A 20,437-nucleotide genomic window follows, 5' to 3' on the forward strand; every position below is an offset into this window, starting at 1 on the left:
GCTGAAAACAGAACCTGGTTTCATCCGAAAAAATGACATTTTGCCATTCGTGCAGCCAGGTTCGTCATTGAGTACACCATCACAGGCGCTCCTGTCTGTGATGCAGCGTGCGTCAATGGTACCCGCAGCCATGGTCTCCAAGCTGATAGTGCATGCTGCTGCAAACGTCGTCGAACTGTTCGTGCAGATGGTTGTTGTCTTGCAAAGGTCCCCGTCTGTTGACTCAGGGATCGCGACGTGGCTGCACGATCCGCTACGCCATGCGAATAAGATGCCTGTCATCTCGACTGCTGGTGAAACGAGGCCGTTGGGATCCTGCACGGTGTTCCGTATTACCCTCCTGAACCCACAGATTCCATATTCTGCTAACAGTCATTGGATCCCGACCAACGCGAGCAGCAATGTCGCGATTCGATAAACCGCAATCGCGATAGGCTACACTCTGACCTTTATCAAAGTCGGAAACGCATTTCTCCTCCTCACACGAGGCATCACCACAACGTTTCACCAGGAAACACCGATCAACTGCTATTTGTGTACGAAAAATCGGTTGAAAACTTTCGTCATGTAAGCACGTTGTAGGTGTCGCCACCGGCACCAACCTTGTGTGAATGCTCTGAAAAGCTAATCATTTACATATCACAGCATCTTCTTCCTGTCGGTTAAATTTCGCGTCTGCAGCACGTCATAATCGTGGTGTAGCAATTTTAATGGCCAGTAGTGTAGTAAAACCCGCCCAATTTGGAAGCAGAAGGGAAGTCCAGCTGAATGTAACAACTACCGCCCAATACGCCTTCTGTCTTACACCATGAAAGTATTCGAGCGCATCATCGATAAAAGGATCTGACAAGTTTATCAGTCTCTCCACCAATCAATGTGGATTCGTGAAGGGCTGTGAGACGACAGATGCTATCCTTGCAGCTCGCCTGCTTATCGTAAAGCACCCAGAGAAGTCAAAACATATACACTTTGCCTTTCTCGACCTCGAAAAGGCCTCTGACCGAGAGTGCCACACGAGTTAATTTGACTTGCCCTGAGAGAGCACGGACTACCTGAAGTGCTCATTAGGTGGGTCTGACTGTTCTACCAGAACCCGAAGAGCCGGTTACAGTCAGCTGCCGGACTAGCTGACCACTTCACTATTTCCGTGGAAGCTCATCAGGGACATGCTCTCTCACCGCTGCTATTTATCACTCATGGATACCGTCACAACAAGCCTCACCCTGGACGTTACTGTATGCTGATGATGTGCTACTGGCTAGTGAATATAAGAATGATCCATAACTTCAAGTCCAAGCCTGAAATGACCGTCTTGCAGATGTAAGACTACGGCTCAGTGTGTTCAAAAAATATTACCTTTCCACAGATTTAAATGACTCCGTAACCATCAGAATTAATCGCGTTGACCTCCTAACAGCAAGGACTTTCAAGTACGTGGGCTCGACAGTTGCTGCCGATAGAAATCTCAGTGCAGAAATTTCCAACCGCCTTAGCAGCGCGTGGCTCAAATGGTGTTCCGTTAGTGGATTACTATGCGATAAGAAAATTCCAAACATGCTCAAATCAAAAGTATACGGATTAGTAATCCTTCCAGTTGCACTGCTCGGGGCCGAATGCCGGCCTTCAACAAAGGCAGTAGAGCAAAGTCTTGCTGTTTTGGAGACGAAAATGCTTAGGTGGACAACGAGATTAACATTGCATGACCACGTTACAAATAATGAAGGTCGCAGGCTATACGGTGTTGCACCAATAGTTGTTGTTGTTGTTGTGGTGGTCTTCAGTCCTGAGACTAGTTTGATGCAGCTCTCCATGCTACTCTCTCCTGTGCAAGCTTCTACATCTCCCAGTACCTACTGCAGCCTACATCCTTCTGAATCTGCTTAGTGTATTCATCTCTTGGTCTCCCTCTACGATTTTTACCCTCCACGCTGTCCTCCAATACTAAATTGGTGATCCCTTGATGCCTCAGAACATGTCCTACTAACTGGTCCCTTATTTTTGGCAAGTTGTGCCACAAACTCCACTTCTCCCCAATTCTATTCAATACCTCCTCATTAGTTATGTGATCTACCCATCTAATCTTCAGCATTCTTCTGTAGCACCACATTTCGAAAGCTTCTATTCTCTTCTTGATGAAACTATTTATCGTCCATGTTTCACTTCCATACATGGTTACACTCCATACAAATACTTTCAGAAACGAGTTCCTCACACTGAAATCAATACTCGATATTAACAAATTTCTCTTCTTCAGAAACGCTTTCCTTGCCATTGCCAGTCTACATTTTATATCCTCTCTACTTTGACCATCATCAGTTATTTTGCTCCCCAAATAGCAAAACTCCTTTACTACTTTAAGTGTCTCATTTCCTAATCTTTCCCTCAGCATCACCCGACTTAATTCGACTACATTCCATTATCCTCGTTTTGCTTTTGTTGATGTTCATCTTATACCCTTCTTTCAAGACACTGTCCATTCCGTTCAACTGCTCTTCCAAGTCCTTTGCTGTCTCTGACAGAACTACAATATCATCAGCGAACCTCAAAGTTTTTATTTCTTCTCCATGGATTTTAATACCTACTCCGAACTTTTCTTTTGTTTCCTTTACTGCTTACTTAATATACAGATTGAATAGCATCGGGGAGAGGCTATAGCCCCGTCTCACTCCCAGCCCAACTACTGCTTCCCTTTCATACCCCTCGACTCTTATAACTGCCATCTGATTTCTGTACAAATTATAAATAGCCTTTCTTTCCCTGTATTTTACCCCTGCCTCCATCATAATTTGAAAGAGAGTATTCTAGTCAACATTGTCAAGAGCTTTCTCTAAGTCTACAAATGCTAGAAACGTAGGTTTGCCTTTTCTTAATCTTTCTTCTAAGATAAGTCGTAGGGTCAGTATAGCCTCACGTGTTCCAACATTTATACGGAATCCAAACTGATCTTCCCCGAGGTCGGCTTCTACCAGTTTTTTCATTCGTCTGTAAAGAATTCGCGTTAGTATTTTGCAGCTGTGACTTATTAAACTGATAGTTCGGTAATTTTCACATCTGTCAACACCTCCTTTTCTTGTGATTGGAATTATTATATTCTTCTTGAAGTCTGAGGGAATTTCGCCTGTCTCATACATCTTGCTCACCAGATGGTAAAGTTTTGTCAGGACTGGCTCTCCCAAGGCTGTTAGTAGTTCTAATGGAATGTTGTCTACTCCCGGGGCCTTGTTTCGATAGGTCTTTCAGTGCTCTTTCAAACTCTTCACGCAGTATCATATCTCCCATTTCATCTTCATCTACCTCCTCTTCCATTTCCATAATATTGTCCTCAAGAACATCACCCCTGTATAGACCCTCTATATACTCCTTCCACCTTTCTGCTTTCCCTTCTTTGCTTAGAACTGGGTTTCCATCTGAAAACGAAAGCCGCCTACGTTGGTACGGGCATGTCCTTAAAGCAGACGAGACAACAGTGGCAAAGACTAGTTTTAGCCTAAATGTAAACGGGAAATGGCCAGCAGGACAGCCAAGGCAGCGATGGCTTGACACGCTGCATGAAGACCTCAAGATCTCAGGCCTTCACTCTGATCAGGCAAGAGATCCCAAGAAGTGGCAACAACGAGCCAAAACAGGGGACGCCGCCAGCACGCGGGACAAACGCTATGGAAGAAGAAGATTACGTTGAAGCTTATGTCACTGGATCAGGGAGATTCGGTTGTTTTTGCATGTCTTTCATGATCAATCATTTCTCTTGATAATGTCCGCAGCTCGTGGTCTTGCGGTAGTGTTCTCGCTTCACGCGCACGGGGTCTCGGGTTCGATTCCCGGCGGGGTCAGGGATTTACTTTGCCTCGTGATGACTGGGTGTTGCGTGTTCTTCATAATCACTTCATCATCATTGACTCGCGAGTCGCCGAAGTGGCGTCAACTAAGAAGGACTTGCAATACGGATGCCGAACTTCCCCGCATGGGGTCTCCCGGCCAACAATGCCATACGATCATTTCATTTTTTTCTCTTGACAATATATCTACGCTTGGAACGCAAAAATTTAGTAACTATTTCGCTAATTAACTAGAAAAATGATCAAATATGAACTTTAATTTTACAGCTGCTTTCTCGCCGCTTGGAGCGCTAGTGTCGCACCAAAGACGGTAACAATTTTCACAGCAATGAGTGTCGCAACTGTTTATTTTAGACTGTGGTTCTGAGTACAAGCAATGTGATCTTTGGTTGCCAGTCGTTTGTCGTTGATAGCGTAACATTCGTGGATCATTAAGTGACAGACACTGGTATCGGTTACGCTGCTATTTGGTTTGAGATCATAACTAGCAGAACACAGAGATGCAAACACAGAGAATGTTAGTTTTTGGTAATATGGTTTTGTAAAGATGTGAGGAGTGTGAAGATATTCAGGTAATGATGCCGCTGCATTGCTTGCCCGCACGTAATTTATAATAAGTTTGTGAAGAGTAAATATGCAGTATGATTTTACTATTGTCGAAACGATATTAAACAAAATTATGATTAGACTGGAACTCACATGATATCATAGTGCGCAGCGATCGTTGAATACGGATAGTGGAGAAAATAACAGCAGACGATCGCGAAATCCGTCGCTTTATTACAGCAGATCGAGATATCAACAATTACACAGTCATCTTCAGTCCCACGTAACACTTCGGACTATCATCTGTTGTTATGTTCCCTGATTATGTAATAGTTGAAATATAGATTTGTTGTAATAATTCTTAAGTTGTCTTTAAACAAAATTGTCTGCTCACATGTCTTGGGCTCAGAGCCGTAGATTCACTACTCCTTTACCGTTTCATAACGAGTTATACCTCGGGGAAGATCAGTTTGGATTCCGTAGAAACACTGGAACACGTGAGGCAATACTGACCTTACGACTTATCTTAGAAGAAAGATTAAGAAAAGGCAAACCTACGTTTCTAGCATTTGTAGACTTAGAGAAAGCTTTTGACAATGTTGACTGGAATACTCTCTTTCAAATTCTAAAGGTGGCAGGGGTAAAATACAGGGAGCGAAAGGCTATTTACAATTTGTACAGAAACCAGATGGCAGTTATAAGAGTCGAGGGACGTGAAAGGGAAGCAGTGGTTGGGAAGGGAGTAAGACGGGGTTGTAGCCTCTCCCCGATGTTGTTCAATCTGTATATTGAGCAAGCAGTAAAGGAAACAAAAGAAAAATTCGGAGTAGGTATTAAAATTCATGGAGAAGAAATAAAAACTTTGAGGTTCGCCGATGACATTGTAATTCTGTCAGAGACAGCAAAGGACTTGGAAGAGCAGTTGAATGGAATGGACAGTGTCTTGGAAGGAGGATATAAGATGAACATCAACAAAAGCAAAACAAGGATAATGGAATGTAGTCTAATTAAGTCGGGTGATGCTGAGGGAATTAGATTAGGAAATGAGGCACTTAAAGTAGTAACGGAGTTTTGCTATCTAGGGAGCAAAATAACTGATGATGGTCAAAGTAGAGAGGATATAAAATGTAGGCTGGCAATGGCAAGGAAAGCGTTCCTGAAGAAGAGAAATTTGTTAACATCCAGTATTGATTTAAGTGTCAGGAAGTCATTTCTGAAAGTATTCGTATGGAGTGTAGCCATGTATGGAAATGAAACATGGACGATAAATAGTTTGGACAAGAAGAGAATAGAAGCTTTCGAAATGTGGTGCTACAGAAGAATGCTGAAGATTAGATGGGTAGATCACATAACTAATGAGGAAGTATTGAATAGGATTGGGGAGAAGAGGAGTTTGTGGCACAACTTGCCAAAAATAAGGGACCAGTTAGTAGGACATGTTCTGAGGCATCAAGGGATCACCAATTTAGTATTGGAGGGCAGCGTGGAGGGTAAAAATCGTAGAGGAAGACCAAGAGATGAATACACTAAGCAGATTCAGAAGGATGTAGGTTGCAGTAGGTACTGGGAGATGAAAAAGCTTGCACAGGATAGAGTAGCATGGAGAGCTGCATCAAACCAGTCTCAGGACTGAAGACCACAACAACAACAACAACGAGCTATATTTCTTTTTAAGAAGTGAATTTCGTGAAATTTGTTGTAATAGTTAAAAATCAGTTTCACGATACAGTTTTTCTTTTAATTCTATTGTCTTCGACATCACTGAAGAGATTCAGTTTCTTTGATCGTCCCCTAACGATTTATTTTCTAATCGAGTGTCACCACGTGGCACTTGGGGGAATACAGTTACTGAAAGCCTAAAGTATGATGTGCTTAACGTATCTGCTTTTCCTTGCGCTGCATTTGGGCTAAGTTTTCTGTACGCTGCACATTGTTTGCTACTGCGCTGTATTTTAACATTCACCACTTTCGAACAGTACTAAGTTTTTGTTGCCACAAGGTAAGTTGGGCCAATTTGACATCGCTGTTAGGACACAGGATGATTATTCACAGTCAGACACAGCATTAAAAATCATCATCAGGATCAGTTCAGTTAAAATTTAATTCACATATCATTTCTTTTGTCAGATATACTTACTCTTAAGGTGGTGTATTACATGTTTGCATGTGTTTCATTCGATGTTCGGGATTTTTTCTTAGTCACCTTGGGTACGTGAACGAGAAGCCCATTTTAACAGCTGCATTTTGGCATTTATTCTTTCAGTGTTCAGTTTGTAATTTAATGCAGGATTTTTTCTCTACTCATTTTGTGTGTTGGAACTGCAAGATAACTAGTTTGGCATCACGCATTGTAGCACTGCTGCTGCACTATATGATACAGCATTTTACGTTATTACTTTTTTGGTATACAGTTTTAAGTTTTTTTAAATTTTCAGTAAAAGTTAATTGGACTACAGCTAGACCTGTCAGACGGATTTGGCTCCTCCTTCCATCAGACAGCGTTTACATAAGCATACCATTTGCATTATTCAGTTGAAAGAACGTTCACATTAAGTTTCATCGCCCAGATCGCAGTCAATACATATCCTGATCACTAATTACAGCAAAGTTATATCGCCATCTTCAGATCATCGAATACGTGATACGTGGCTTTATAATTCACGTATCAAATGATCTGAAGATGGAAATATAACTTTGCTGGAACTAGTAATCATATTTATTTAGTGCATAATTATAGACCTGTTACGAGATGTTTTATAACAGATCGTACATCTAACAGCTTGAGTTTGTCATCTTTTTGTAGTTGTTTTGTTTTTATCTACAACATTTTACAAGAAATAGTATGCTTTTAAAACAAAAGTAATTTAATGTGGAAATATAAATAAAATTTTGTTGTTTTTAGTAAAATATAAAAAGATGATAGGATAGAGAACAGATTTGCTAGTGCCGTGACTGGCGGTCGGAACGGTTCCCCCGAACCAGTCACAAATAAAAAAAAAGTTTTGTTACTAGTAGATAAATGAGAAATAGTATTGCTAATCATATGCGTTAACATTAGGTGCTCATGCTTATACAACATTTGCTGCCTTCTTGCCTAGACCACCAGCACCTTACGCTTATAAACCATTACATATCGTCTTCCTTCTCCAGTTCCTCTTCAGTGTCACTGTTTTCGTTGTCACTGCGGATAACGACAGTTCAAATGGTTCAAATGGCTCTAAGCACTGTGGGACTTAACATCTGAGGTCATCAGTCCCCTAGACTTAGAACTACTTAAACTAACCTAAGGACATCACACACATCCATGCCCGCGGGTCGGCCATGGTGGCTGTGCAGTTCTAGTCGCTTCAGTCCGGAACCACGTGTCTGCTACGGTCGCAGGTTCGAATCCTGCCTCGGGCGTGGATGTGAGTGATGTCCTTAGGTTAGTTAGTTTTAAGTAGTTCTAGGGGACTGATGAGCTAAGATTTTAAGTCCCATAGTGCTCAGAGCCATTTGAACCATTTTTGAACCATGCCCGCGGCAGGATTCGAATCTGCGACCGTAGCAGCAACGCGGTTCCGGACTGAAGCGCCTAGAACCTCTCGGCCACAGCGGCTGGTGACGACAGTTGTCACATTACATATAGGCATGTCTGTTATGTCGTGTCCGCAGGTACTCTTCATGTGACGTTTTCAAATTACTGTTTGTCAATGCATTTACCTGTGTCCTTTGTTCTTCGTCTGTTATTACTCTGTATATAGGTATGTCAGTTTCTGTGTAGTCTAAGTGTAAAGTATGTCTACAGTTTGCGTATTGCCTGCAGAAAAATACATGTGTGTAGATTTTTGTGTACATAGTTCCGCATAGTCAGCGCGTACACAACTTTCCCACTAGAGCGCGTCCCGCTAAGTACAACAGCGCAGGTGCAGCGCTCATCCATCTCCGCACTACGAGATGGCGCTGCCATAGAGACAGACCAAATTCTGCTTCCGCCGATCCGCGTATTAATATGTAACGCAGCTAATGAGATTGCTGCTAACGTAGAACCTTTTCTCCTCGCGTATCACACTCGCACAGTGATAAATGAACGCGCAAGGTATTATAACGAGTGTACAGACCTCCGATTAATCAGTCTTCATTAGTCATGAATCAGTCTGCATTTGTCTGCACCAGTCTGTACCAGACTGCATCAGTCTGTATCAGCGTATAGTTAAGTTTCAGTCTGCGCCTAATAAGACTACCATATTCCTGCACATAGCCATGAAGATAAATGAATAGACACTTTTGTCAAGTATCAGAGATATATGTGAGAATAAGATTAACGTACCAATACCAAAGGAACTTCAGATTGTCAATTGTAAATAGCATCCAGAACCACACACGAACACACACCTTAATATTAACCATTAACATTTAGTTGTATTACCATGACATCCCCAAAATGTACTGTGTTGAATTAAGAAGTAAGTAATTTTTATGCTTGTTATTATTTTAATAAATGTGTGTGAAAATTAATCAAGTTCTGTTTAAAGTTGGTCACCGTCAATCTGCTATTCTAATCGTGCAAGTGGCATTTCTATCGTCTGACCTAACGGCAGAAGATACACACGCAACGATAAGACCAAGAGACATATTGCTGACACTCGCCTACTTCGTTAGAGCGACAAGTCAAATAATGTGATGGTGTGTGTACTGAAGGTGTTACAGTACGCACACCACGTAGAAGTAGCATAATGTCCGTGTCAGGTTAAGAAATGTACCACACCGCTCCCTTATGTCAGGGAGGATGTCGTAGAGTCTACGTCCATTATCACTCGCCTTGCCATGTATCCAAACGCCAACTTTTAGGGTGACGTGTCCTCCTCAGTTATTGTGTGTGTACGTTATCTAGTCTGTATAAACTGTGGTCTGGACAATAAAACTATTTAAAACCTTTTTTAGGTAGTTACGTGTACTTTCGGCTCTTTCCGTTTACGCCAATAATTAAAGAACTTTTACACACTTTATAGAAAACACTACCGACACTCCAATTACTGCGCGTTGGGGCAGAGAGTAAATTCCTCTGTCTAAAATGAGAAGCCAGTGGTTTAAATCTTCCGAACAAGGAGTAAAGCCCGAGGCGGATCCAGACAGTGGAGAGGGAGGGTGGACTGCCCGGCCCGGGAGAAATGCACGGAGATCCGTCGGTCTGGTTTGGTCTGTCCCCTGCAACTGTCGTATGTTAACGAGGTTCCGCCGTCCCTGCCCAATCAGCTCCGGCGGGGGCGAGGCGCCTCCCTGCCTCCACCCCCTGATGGGGGCGGACAGCCTGAGCCGCCGCCGCCGCCGCCGCCGCCGCCGCCGCCGCCGCCGCAGCCAGTTAGTCCTGCCCCCGTCCCGCCCCCGCGTGGGTCAGCTAAATTAGGCATTATACCGGGGATCAGCGCGCCGGCCGGACCTTCTTCTGCGGCCTCGGGGAGACGCCGGCCCGCATTACGTAAATTGGCAAGGGGTTCCTGCTAGTCGCGGGGGTGGAGTGGAGGGCGCAGGGTGTGGTCTGAGCACGGTTAGTCTATCTCCAGGGCAGGGCAGCACAGGTCGTAACTCGGCCGGCGCCTGGACGCACGAGATATCGCCTCGTCCGGCCCCCAAAATATCACCAGCATTGGCGTGTACCGCACGCTTCTCCGCCAACACGCCCTTCTAACCTCTTCGGATAAGATATTAACTCACCCCCTTAGAAAAGCACACTGGTCGGTTTGGAAGGCGTAGATGGTAGAGGCCGCACGAAATAACTTGGTCTGTACGTGGGTAGTCACACCGGTAGTGGAGAGGACAACGGTGACGTGGCTCCAGACCAGTGGCCGTCAAACTTTTTCACTCAAGAGCCAATACGGACATTGTGGGACGGCAACTCGGGCCACATGATCTTATTCTTAATTGGTAACCTACTAAAATTGGTACGTTGCTAGCTAAAGTAAGGGTGCATTAAGGTGATCTTCTTCCCCCCCCTTACCCCCCTCCCCCCAAGTATTGTTTATTAAAATTCAGTATCATTCGGAACAGTTCGCGTCGATTCTTCTCTTTTTCATATTCCTACCACTCTCACTGCCTCCAAAGTTGTGAAACTATAATTGCGTCATGAACTGTTGTTTTGTTGTCTTTGCGAGTGGTTGAATGATTAATAACATAATAATAATAATGAGCGTATGGTATTTGTGGCCGGGACACCCCTTGCGGGGCAGTTCGGCCGCCGCTCCACAAGTTCTTTAACGCCACTACGGCGACTTGCGAGTGAATGAGGATGAAATGATGATGAAAGACATACAACACCCACTCATCTCGAGGCAGAGGAAATCCCTGACCCTGCCGGGAATCGAACCCGGGACCCCGTGCGCAGGAAGCGAGAACGCTACGGCAAGACCACGAGCCGCGGACAATAACATAATTACACTTGTATTTAAATGTCTTATGATCACCGAGGTAACTTTGTATCACTTTCTTCCACTTTTTGAATGTACTGAACACAAAGTAGGAATTACACATCACAACAGACATTGTCACATTTTATATCTACTGTTACCGAGTACTAGGGAAAGTGAAAATGTACATTAATTGTTCCCTATTAGAGCAAAATTTCATTTTTATACCAGTCCAATGTTTTTTTATACCTAACGCTCTGAACAACTTTAGACATGTCAAAAGGAAATCAGCTGTTAACAAGAAGCAAAAACAAGATGTTGTTTCAGTATTGCAGGTTAACTTCAAACAAGGTGTTCGTATTGATCAAGCATTGTTCAATTTCAATCACTATCTTCAGAAGTTCTCTTCACACCCAACGCAATTCTAATCACAAGTGTAAGATTTTGTAGGGCGGTCGAAAGACAGGTGGATCTTAAGATTATATCTTACACGTGACTAAAGGTAACACATTGGTTAATGCTTTTAAGTTATGCAGATAGATGTACAATTTGCTCCATTAGTTGGCGTACATATAGTTTCAAGGTGACAGGGGGTACAAGCTATTGTTGGTGTGATGGTACATTTGTAATTGAGCTCAATCCCTAGACTGAGGTGTGTGCCAGAAGTTGTCGTAATGATGTTTGATTTAAACCTCCTGTTGCCCCAATGATAATTCTTAAAATGATAATGGTTCAAATAAACGCTCCTAATTCAACACAGTACATTTTGGGGATGTCATGGTAATACAACTAAATATTTATGATAAATATTAAGGTGTGTGTGCGTGTGGGTGAAACCCTGAGACAGCATTTCGAGGAGTTACACAACTGTGAACCACCAGCAGACAAAATTGACATCCATGTTGCGACCCCAGACCAGGTTTCAACTCCAGCTACGCATGACGAGATACGAAACATTGTATCACGTCTGAAAAACAACAAATCACCAGGGGAAGAAGGTGCAATTGCCGAAATTCTGAAGACTAGAGAAAAACTCTTGACTGAAAACTATCATTGCAAGTATATGGGAAAGTGGAGTCATACCAGCTGGAAAACTGCTTTGATTCACCCTCTACACAAAAAGGTTGACAAGACCGATCCCAACAACTATCGAGGCATTTCACTCCAACCAGTCGCTTGCAAAGTGCTCTCACGTGCTCTTCTCGCCAGGTTATAACAACAGACAGAACATATGATCGGTGAATATCAGGCAGGCTTCCGCCCACATCGATCCTCCACAGAACAGATCTGGAACCTGAAGATGATACTGCAACACCGTCAGTCGAACCGCTCAGTAGTCAGCTTCGTAGATTTCAAGGAAGCATATGACTCGATTCATCGCACCAGTCTGTCCAATACACTTCGTGAATATGGTGTAGATAAAAAAAAAACTACTTCATTAACTGAGCAGACCTTAACAGACACAACCTCTAAAGTAAACGCCATGGAAGAAGTTTTTGAACCTTTTCAAATTAGGACAGGAGTAAGACAGGTTGTTGGGTTGTCGCCACTCCTCTTTAACCTGGTACTGGTTATCAAAACGTGGGAGAAAGAAATACCTGGAATAAATATGGGAACAAAGACCAAACGAATCAACATAAAAAGCCTTGCTTTTGCTGATGACCTAGCAATAATTACGCGGACTCCCGAGGAAGCCAAACAACCCATCCAGAAACTTCATGAGGTTGCTCACAAAACACGAGCAGGAAAATTACGTAAAGCTTATACAATGACCTGGAACTCATACAGTAAGAAATCGCTATCCACGCAACCAAACTTAACCGCTGTCATACAGTCACTCTTCTAGAAACGCTCCACGCAACTGAAACATCAGCATTAACCATCAACATCAAGGACATTGAGAAAATGGAAAGGCTATATTTGGACACAAGATTCAAGATGGTACCTGATGCGTAAAAGCTCTGAAGAACTGTACTCAAGGACTGAAAGTTTGTCAGTTGCACGGAAAGACGATTGAAATTCCACGGACATTTAGCAAGAATGGATGCCTATAGAATGTCCAAGAAAATCTTTCTTATCATCAAAGGAACTCGCCAAAACAGGGCTCGTTGACCAACAGAAACCCAAAATGACCTCACGGAACTCAGTATTGACTCACTAGAAACCACACGAACTGCATACAGGCAGAAAATGAAGTCTCATAAGTTCACAACCAAAAACTCGACGGTAAAGAATCGGAAATGGAAAAACGCATGGACAGAAGAAAGAAGACAGGCCCCTAGTGAAAGGATGAGGAAGTTTTGAGAAGAAAAGAAAAACAAGGAAGCTAAGAAGACCAGTGCTAATTAATGGTTCCGCGTGCTCCTTAGAGGATGAAACGAATAAATAATACACTCCTGGAAATTGAAATAAGAACACCGTGAATTCATTGTCCCAGGAAGGGGAAACGTTATTGACACATTCCTGGGGTCAGATACATCACATGATCACACTGACAGAACCACAGGCACATAGACACAGGCAACAGAGCATGCACAATGTCGGCACTAGTACAGTGTATATCCACCTTTCGCAGCAATGCAGGCTGCTATTCTCCCATGGAGACGATCGTAGAGATGCTGGATGTAGTCCTGTGGAACGGCTTGCCATGCCATTTCCACCTGGCGCCTCAGTTGGACCAGCGTTCGTGCTGGACGTGCAGACCGCGTGAGACGACGCTTCATCCAGTCCCAAACATGCTCAATGGGGGACAGATCCGGAGATCTTGCTGGCCAGGGTAGTTGACTTACACCTTCTAGAGCACGTTGGGTGGCACGGGATACATGCGGACGTGCATTGTCCTGTTGGAACAGCAAGTTCCCTTGCCGGTCTAGGAATGGTAGAACGATGGGTTCGATGACGGTTTGGATGTACCGTGCACTATTCAGTGTCCCCTCGACGATCACCAATGGTGTACGGCCAGTGTAGGAGATCGCTCCCCACACCATGATGCCGGGTGTTGGCCCTGTGTGCCTCGGTCGTATGCATTCCTGATTGTGGCGCTCACCTGCACGGCGCCAAACACGCATACGACCATCATTGGCACCAAGGCAGAAGCGACTCTCATCGCTGAAGACGACACGTCTCCATTCGTCCCTCCATTCACGCCTGTCGCGACACCACTGGAGGCGGGCTGCACGATGTTGGGGCGTGAGCGGAAGACGGCCTAACGGCGTGCGGGACCGTAGCCCAGCTTCATGGAGACGGTTGCGAATGGTCCTCACCGATACCCCAGGAGCAACAGTGTCCCTAATTTGCTGGGAAGTGGCGGTGCGGTCCCCTACGGCACTGCGTAGGATCCTACGGTCTTGGCGTGCATCCGTGCGTCGCTGCGGTCCGGTCCCAGGTCGACGGGCACGTGCACCTTCCGCCGACCACTGGCAACAACATCGATGTACTGTGGAGACCTCACGCCCCACGTGTTGAGCAATTCGGCGGTACGTCCACCCGGCCTCCCGCATGCCCACTATACGCCCTCGCTCAAAGTCCGTCAACTGCACATACGGTTCACGTCCACGCTGTCGCGGCATGCTACCAGTGTTAAAGACTGCGATGGAGCTCCGTATGCCACGGCAAACTGGCTGACACTGACGGCGGCGGTGCACAAATGCTGCGCAGCTAGCGCCATTCGACGGCCAACACCGCGATTCCTGGTGTGTCCGCTGTGCCGTGCGTGTGATCATTGCTTGTACAGCCCTCTCGCAGTGTCCGGAGCAAGTATGGTGGGTCTGACACACCGGTGTCAATGTGTTCTTTTTTCCATTTCCAGGAGTGTAAATAATTAAGGTGTGTGTGCGTGGTGTGTTTGTGAGTGTGTGTGTGTGTGTGTGTGTGTGTGTGTGTGTGTGTGTGTGTGTGCGCGCGCGCGCGCGCGCTTTACAAATTTGATAACGTTGGCAGTTGCTGAAAACAGAGATAATAATACTGTTAATATTGTCATTTAAGATGGATTCAGTTTGTTTTGTTTGGTGTTTGTTTATTTGGAGTGTTACAAAGATGTCTAGTTTTTTGGCTACAGGTTGGAAGTGTAGGACGCTGATATTTGTGTTGTTAACACGGTGTTTTGTGTTTTGCAGGTGGGTAGCTATTGCTGATGTGTAGTATGTTTTGTTTTTTAGTGTTGTCGTGTGTTCTTTGAATCTAATCTCAAGCGACCTATCTGTCTGGCCCATGTAGAAGTAGTCACAGTCCGAACATTCAATTTTGTACACACTTGTGTGATGAAGTGGGTCGTGTGTTGCTGTTGTGAGGTACTTCTGTCCAATCTTGTTGGTTGTGGGAAATGATTTGTTTATGAGCTTTCGTTAGAAGTCTGATATGAAATATTGTCTAAAAATGGGATTGTATGGAAGATGTTGTTCTCTTTTTGTTTTATGTGACGTGATTGCTTTGCTACTATTGAGAGTTTTAGGATATCTGCTATGGAGCTATTATTATTTCGCAATAACTATTTGCTCTATTATTCCAATTTCATGTTCACATTTATCTTCAGAGTGTGGTAGTTGAACATTTCTATTGATTATGTACCGGTATGCTGCCATTTTGTGCGGTGTGCACTGATGGGAGGAACTGTGGATTGTAGTATGTGTTGTGGTATGTTTCTAATAAATTTCAAACTGATGTCTGTTATTATGTATTCTAATGGCAAGGACTGAAAAATTTATACTGCCACCTGATTGGTTTTCAATTGTGAATTTCATGTTTTCATAGGAGTTGTTGAATAATTGGTTCAAACTATTCATGTCATCTTTTGTGCCACTGATTAAAATGATGGTATCAATTACATATCAGTAGCAGTTGACGATATTTTTGAAGAGGTGGTGATTGGAATTCAGGATTTCGTCTTCTAGGTCGCTTATAAATATTTCAGCTAACTATCCGGGAAGGTTTGTGCCCTCTTAAAGGACATTTGTTTGTTTGTAGACTTTATTGTTAAATTTCTAATAGTTGTGTGAAACTGTAAATTCGAGCAGATGCATTGGTTCAGTAATATGGTTTGAAGGTATTTCTTGTGCTTTTATAGGTTGGCATTAATCATCTGTAGTGTGGGATCTATTGGCACAGAGGAGTAGAGGTTTTGTACATTATGTGAGACAAGTGTGGTTCCATCAGTAACTTTTATGTTTTTGACATTTGTAAATTCTGGTGTGCTTTTAAGCGTTCTCTTGTTACTGAATGTGTATGCTTCTTTGAGAATTTTTAAGAACATTTTGTTGAGTTTGAATGTTGGACTGTTACGATTTACTTTACGCCTGATGGGGGTCACATTTTTGTGTATTTTGGTTGTGATCTAAGGTGCTTGTGGGCTTATTGTGACAATGTTTCTTGCTTTTTGGATGGTGAGTAGGAAGTTTTTTTATTTAAAATGTGTTTAATCTCTCTTTTGTTGTGGCTGTTGGATCTTTAGGTATTTCCGTTATGTTGTTTGCTTGGAAGAGGTCTAAAGTTTTGCTATCTATGTTCCTCTGTTCATTACAATAGTTGCATTACCCTTTCAACTTTTACAAGAATTGCATATTCATGTTTGTCTTAATGGTAAGTGTAAAAGCTTCGTCTCTTGTATGCTGGGAATGGTTTTGCGGTTTCCTTCTCAATAATTTAGTTAATTATGTGCCAGGCTTCTACTCTGTTATTTTGCTTCTTAAAGGCGATAGCTGAAATCTGCGTGAAACCAGTGATGAGTTTCTTGTTGTTGCGTTGGTCCAGTGGAGCTTGAACGTTGTGCTTTAATCCTCTGCAGAGTAGTGCCTCTTCTTCTGCAGTGAATGTTACTCTGATGTTGTTGACGAAAGGCCTGTTGAATGCGTATTTCCTTCGGTTTCTTTGGTTCAGTTTGGAAGGTAACTATTGTTTTATAAAATTGGCTACTTTCTTTTCTTTTCTGTGACTTTTGTGTTCTGTACGATGACTTCGGTTATGAAATCATATTCTAATCTATGAAGCAACTTTCCCAGCTGTAATTATGCGTTATAACACTGTGTTTTGAACAACTGCTGTTCAATAGAAAGTTCTTTATGTTCGTTTCGTGCTTTTTCCAATATTTTTTTTTCAGTTGTTGCGTTTGTTTGACGTCAGTCTTAACGTAATTTGGAATGACGTTATTTTTGAGAGAACTTCTATTGAAGTGAATATGCTGTGTCGTCACTGCCAGTTTCTCAGAGGTGTTTTTGCACTAGAAATAGCCTTGATTGCTGACTGTGAGATTAACTTTAAATTTAGGTTAGGCTTTACCGTGGCTGTTATAGTAATTAAATGGAACAACAAGTTTACTGTTACCAGTCACTGTTTATTTACCTCCACGGCGATTTCAAAGGTTTAAACCTCCATCATCCTTTGGATTTACATTTGTTAGTATGACATAGTGTTGGTTGTGTTACGATTTTTGGACACTCTTATGGCACTGTTATATTCATTCAGCAATAAGAGAGTTACTTAAAAAGACGGAAGAATTTACACAATATGTCAAAAACGCAGACATTCTGATGGAGCTACATTTGACCTCACTTGACGTACCCAAACCTTATACCTCAATGCCAATAGATCCTACGCTATAGATAATTAATGCCAACATGTAAATGCACAAAACGTCCTTTCAACCCACATTACTGAACCAATGGACCTGCTCGAATTTACACTTTCACACAACTATTAGAAATTTAACAGTAAAGTCTACAAACAAACAGATGTCCTGGAAGCGGGCACAGACCTTCCCGGATTGTTAGCTGAAATATTTATAAGTAACTTAGAAGACAAAATCCTGAATTCCAATCACCACCTCTTCAAAACTATCGTCTGCTACTACTGATATGTAAATGATACCATCATTTTAATCAGTGGCACAAAACATGACATCAGTGAGTGGAACCAATTATTCAGCAACATCTTTGAAAACATGAATACCAAGCAAGTGGCAGTATAAACTTTTTAGACCCTACCGGTAGAATAAAAAATAACAGATAAAAGTCTGAAATTTATTGGAAGCCTACGACAACACATACTACAATCCATAGTTCCTCCCACAACCGCATAGCTCACAAAATGGCAGGATTCCGGTACATGATCAATCGAGCTATCCAATATGCAATTCGAATAATAAAAGAAACAGCAATTGCAAATGATAATAACAGCCCCATAGTAGACCCCCTAAACACTCAATAGCGGCAAAGCAATCACAGCACAAGAAAAAGAAAAAACTTTTTCCATGCAATCCCATTCCCATGTAATATTTCATATCAGACTGTCAGTGTCTTCTAACGAATAGGCATAAACAAACCATTCACCAGAGACAACAATATTGGACAGTAGTTACTTCACAACAGCAACACACGAAACCCACTTCTTGGACATTTTATATCCTCTCTACTTCGACCATCATCAGTTATTTTGATGATCGAAGTAGAGAGGATATAAAATGTAGACTGGCAATGGCAAGGAAAGCGTTTCTGAAGAAGAGAAATTTGTTAACATCGAGTATAGATTTAAGTGTGAGGAGGTCATTTCTGAAAGTATTTGTATGGAGTTTAGCCATGTATGGAAGTGAAACACGGACGGTAAATAGTTTGGACAAGAAGAGAATAGAAGCTTTCGAAATGTGGTGCTACAGAAGAATGCTAAAGATTTGATGGGTAGATCACATAACTAATGAGGAGGTATTGAATAGAATTGGGGAGAAGAGGAGTTTGGGGCACAACTTGATAAGAAGAAGGGACCGGTTGGTCTTAAGTCTTAAAACTCGTATATTCGTTTTGAAACACCCTGCACATAGAGTATGCAACAGAGCTCACGTGCCTTCTAGGAGCAGTGTACTCTAAGTCGGCCGGAGCGAACCGTTTCCCAATGATTGGTTCAAATGGCTCTGAGCACTATGGGACTTAACTACTGAGGTCATCAGACCCCTAGAACTTAGAACTACTTAAACCTACCTAGCCTAAGGACATCACACACATCCATGCCCGAGGCAGACTGTAGCGCCTAGAACCGCTCGGCCACTCCGGCCGGCTCCCAATGATTGGAAAAGAGCGCAGGCCATTCCCGTTTTCAAGATGGATCGTCGAACAGACACACTAAGCTATAGGCCCGAATCTTTGGCCTTCTGTTGTAGAATTTTGGAACATACTTCATGCCTGCATATTACATTTCCACGCTCCGAGAATCGCCTCTCCAGAAATCAACATGGGTTCCTAAAACTACGATCGTGTGAAATCCAGCTCACCCTTCCGTCCGTGAGGTCCAGAAAGCAGTAGATACCGGTAGCTAGGTTGACGCCGTGCTCCTTGATTTCCGGATGGCGTCCGATACAGTTCCGCATTGTCGCTTAGTGAACAAAATAGCAGCGTACGGAGCTGTGCGATTGGATTTAAGAGTTTCTAGGAAACAGAACAGAGCGTGTCAATCTCAACGGAGGAAAACCTTCAGGCGTCATATTAACTTCGGGCTTACTCCAAGGAAAAATTACACCTGAACCCTACCATCAGCTGTTACCAACTGAAATCGCGACTCGTATGACCAGGCCACGGTTTTCGAGTCGTCTAGAGTCCAACCGATATGGTCACGACCCGAGCCGTGGCTCTGCAGGCTGTGTCGCTCTGTCAGCAAAGGCACTCGCGTGAGCGCCAAATTTGTCCGCACTTTTCTAACGGATACGTCCGACGTACGTCCCACATTGATTTCTGCGGTTATTTCATGCAGTATTGCTTGTCTGTTAGCAACGGAAACCCTACGCTCTCGGTCTTAAGTGAAGGCCTTCGATCACTACGTTTGTAACGTATTACTATGTTTACGACGTTTCTCATCGAGCCATATACGTCATCTCGCATTTCTAGCTGCTTCTCTCACACAATTAATGATACAAATTCAGAAATTCAGGGTCGCCACCAGCCCAAGCCCTGCCTAACCATTTAGAAAAAACGGAGCTGGAAAATTATTAGTTTAATTACTTTAATAATTTAATTACAAGTACGCAAATTTCTTTAAGCAGCCAGATAAATAGCACTCCATGTCGTGCATGAAGCAACTAGATTAATTCAGGAATGGAAATCAGAGTAAGGGGGTAAGATCAACACCAAAGAATTTATCTTTCACGTAAATTATTTATTGTAACTAAATATTTGGTTGCACATCCTAACTACACATAACTGGTGCCTGGCTCTAAATATTTAAGTAAGAATTACGTGAGAATGAAACAGAGCACAATTTAATTACAGCAAGAAGAAACACAGAAGACGGGGGTGGGAGACAATTACACTATCATCTCCTTTGCATTAATACCATAAAAATATCTAAGTGAGATTTGCATTACGATTCTACTCATGCACTATCCTGGACATAGGTTTAACCAATTCACAAGGCTGTGCGATAATTATTCAACATACTAACTCCGTCTGCTGCTTGCAAACGGCCGAACTAGAGCACGTGGTGCATTCTGTTGTGCTGCTTTGTAGAAAGCGCACGAAAGAACAGATATTCTTGCCGAAATTGTAGCTCATTAAACAAGCAAACTGTTACAATAAAGCCTATTGCGGTGCCATGGTGGACCAGAAGGGTCACTGATTACCAAACTCGTGGCACAAAATCGACACACAAAGACAACAGCAATTTCCACAAAATATAAGATTAAAAATCATTAAAAAAAAA

General features: G+C 43.0%; 1 protein-coding gene across 1 annotated transcript in view; it reads right to left on the reverse strand.

Annotated features, from left to right (window-relative positions):
* Positions 1-9,772, reverse strand: part of LOC124550741 (one cut domain family member 3-like) — a 184,876-nt gene extending 175,104 nt beyond the window's left edge. The window contains exon 1 of the mRNA XM_047125462.1: positions 9,646-9,772. Within this exon, the coding sequence (XP_046981418.1) occupies positions 9,646-9,772 (127 nt within the window). The remainder of the gene's footprint in view (positions 1-9,645) is intronic.
* Between the last annotated feature and the right edge of the window lie 10,665 nt (positions 9,773-20,437).

Source organism: Schistocerca americana, chromosome 9, assembly GCF_021461395.2.
Source record: "Schistocerca americana isolate TAMUIC-IGC-003095 chromosome 9, iqSchAmer2.1, whole genome shotgun sequence".
Classification (NCBI taxonomy): Eukaryota; Metazoa; Arthropoda; class Insecta; order Orthoptera; family Acrididae; genus Schistocerca; species Schistocerca americana.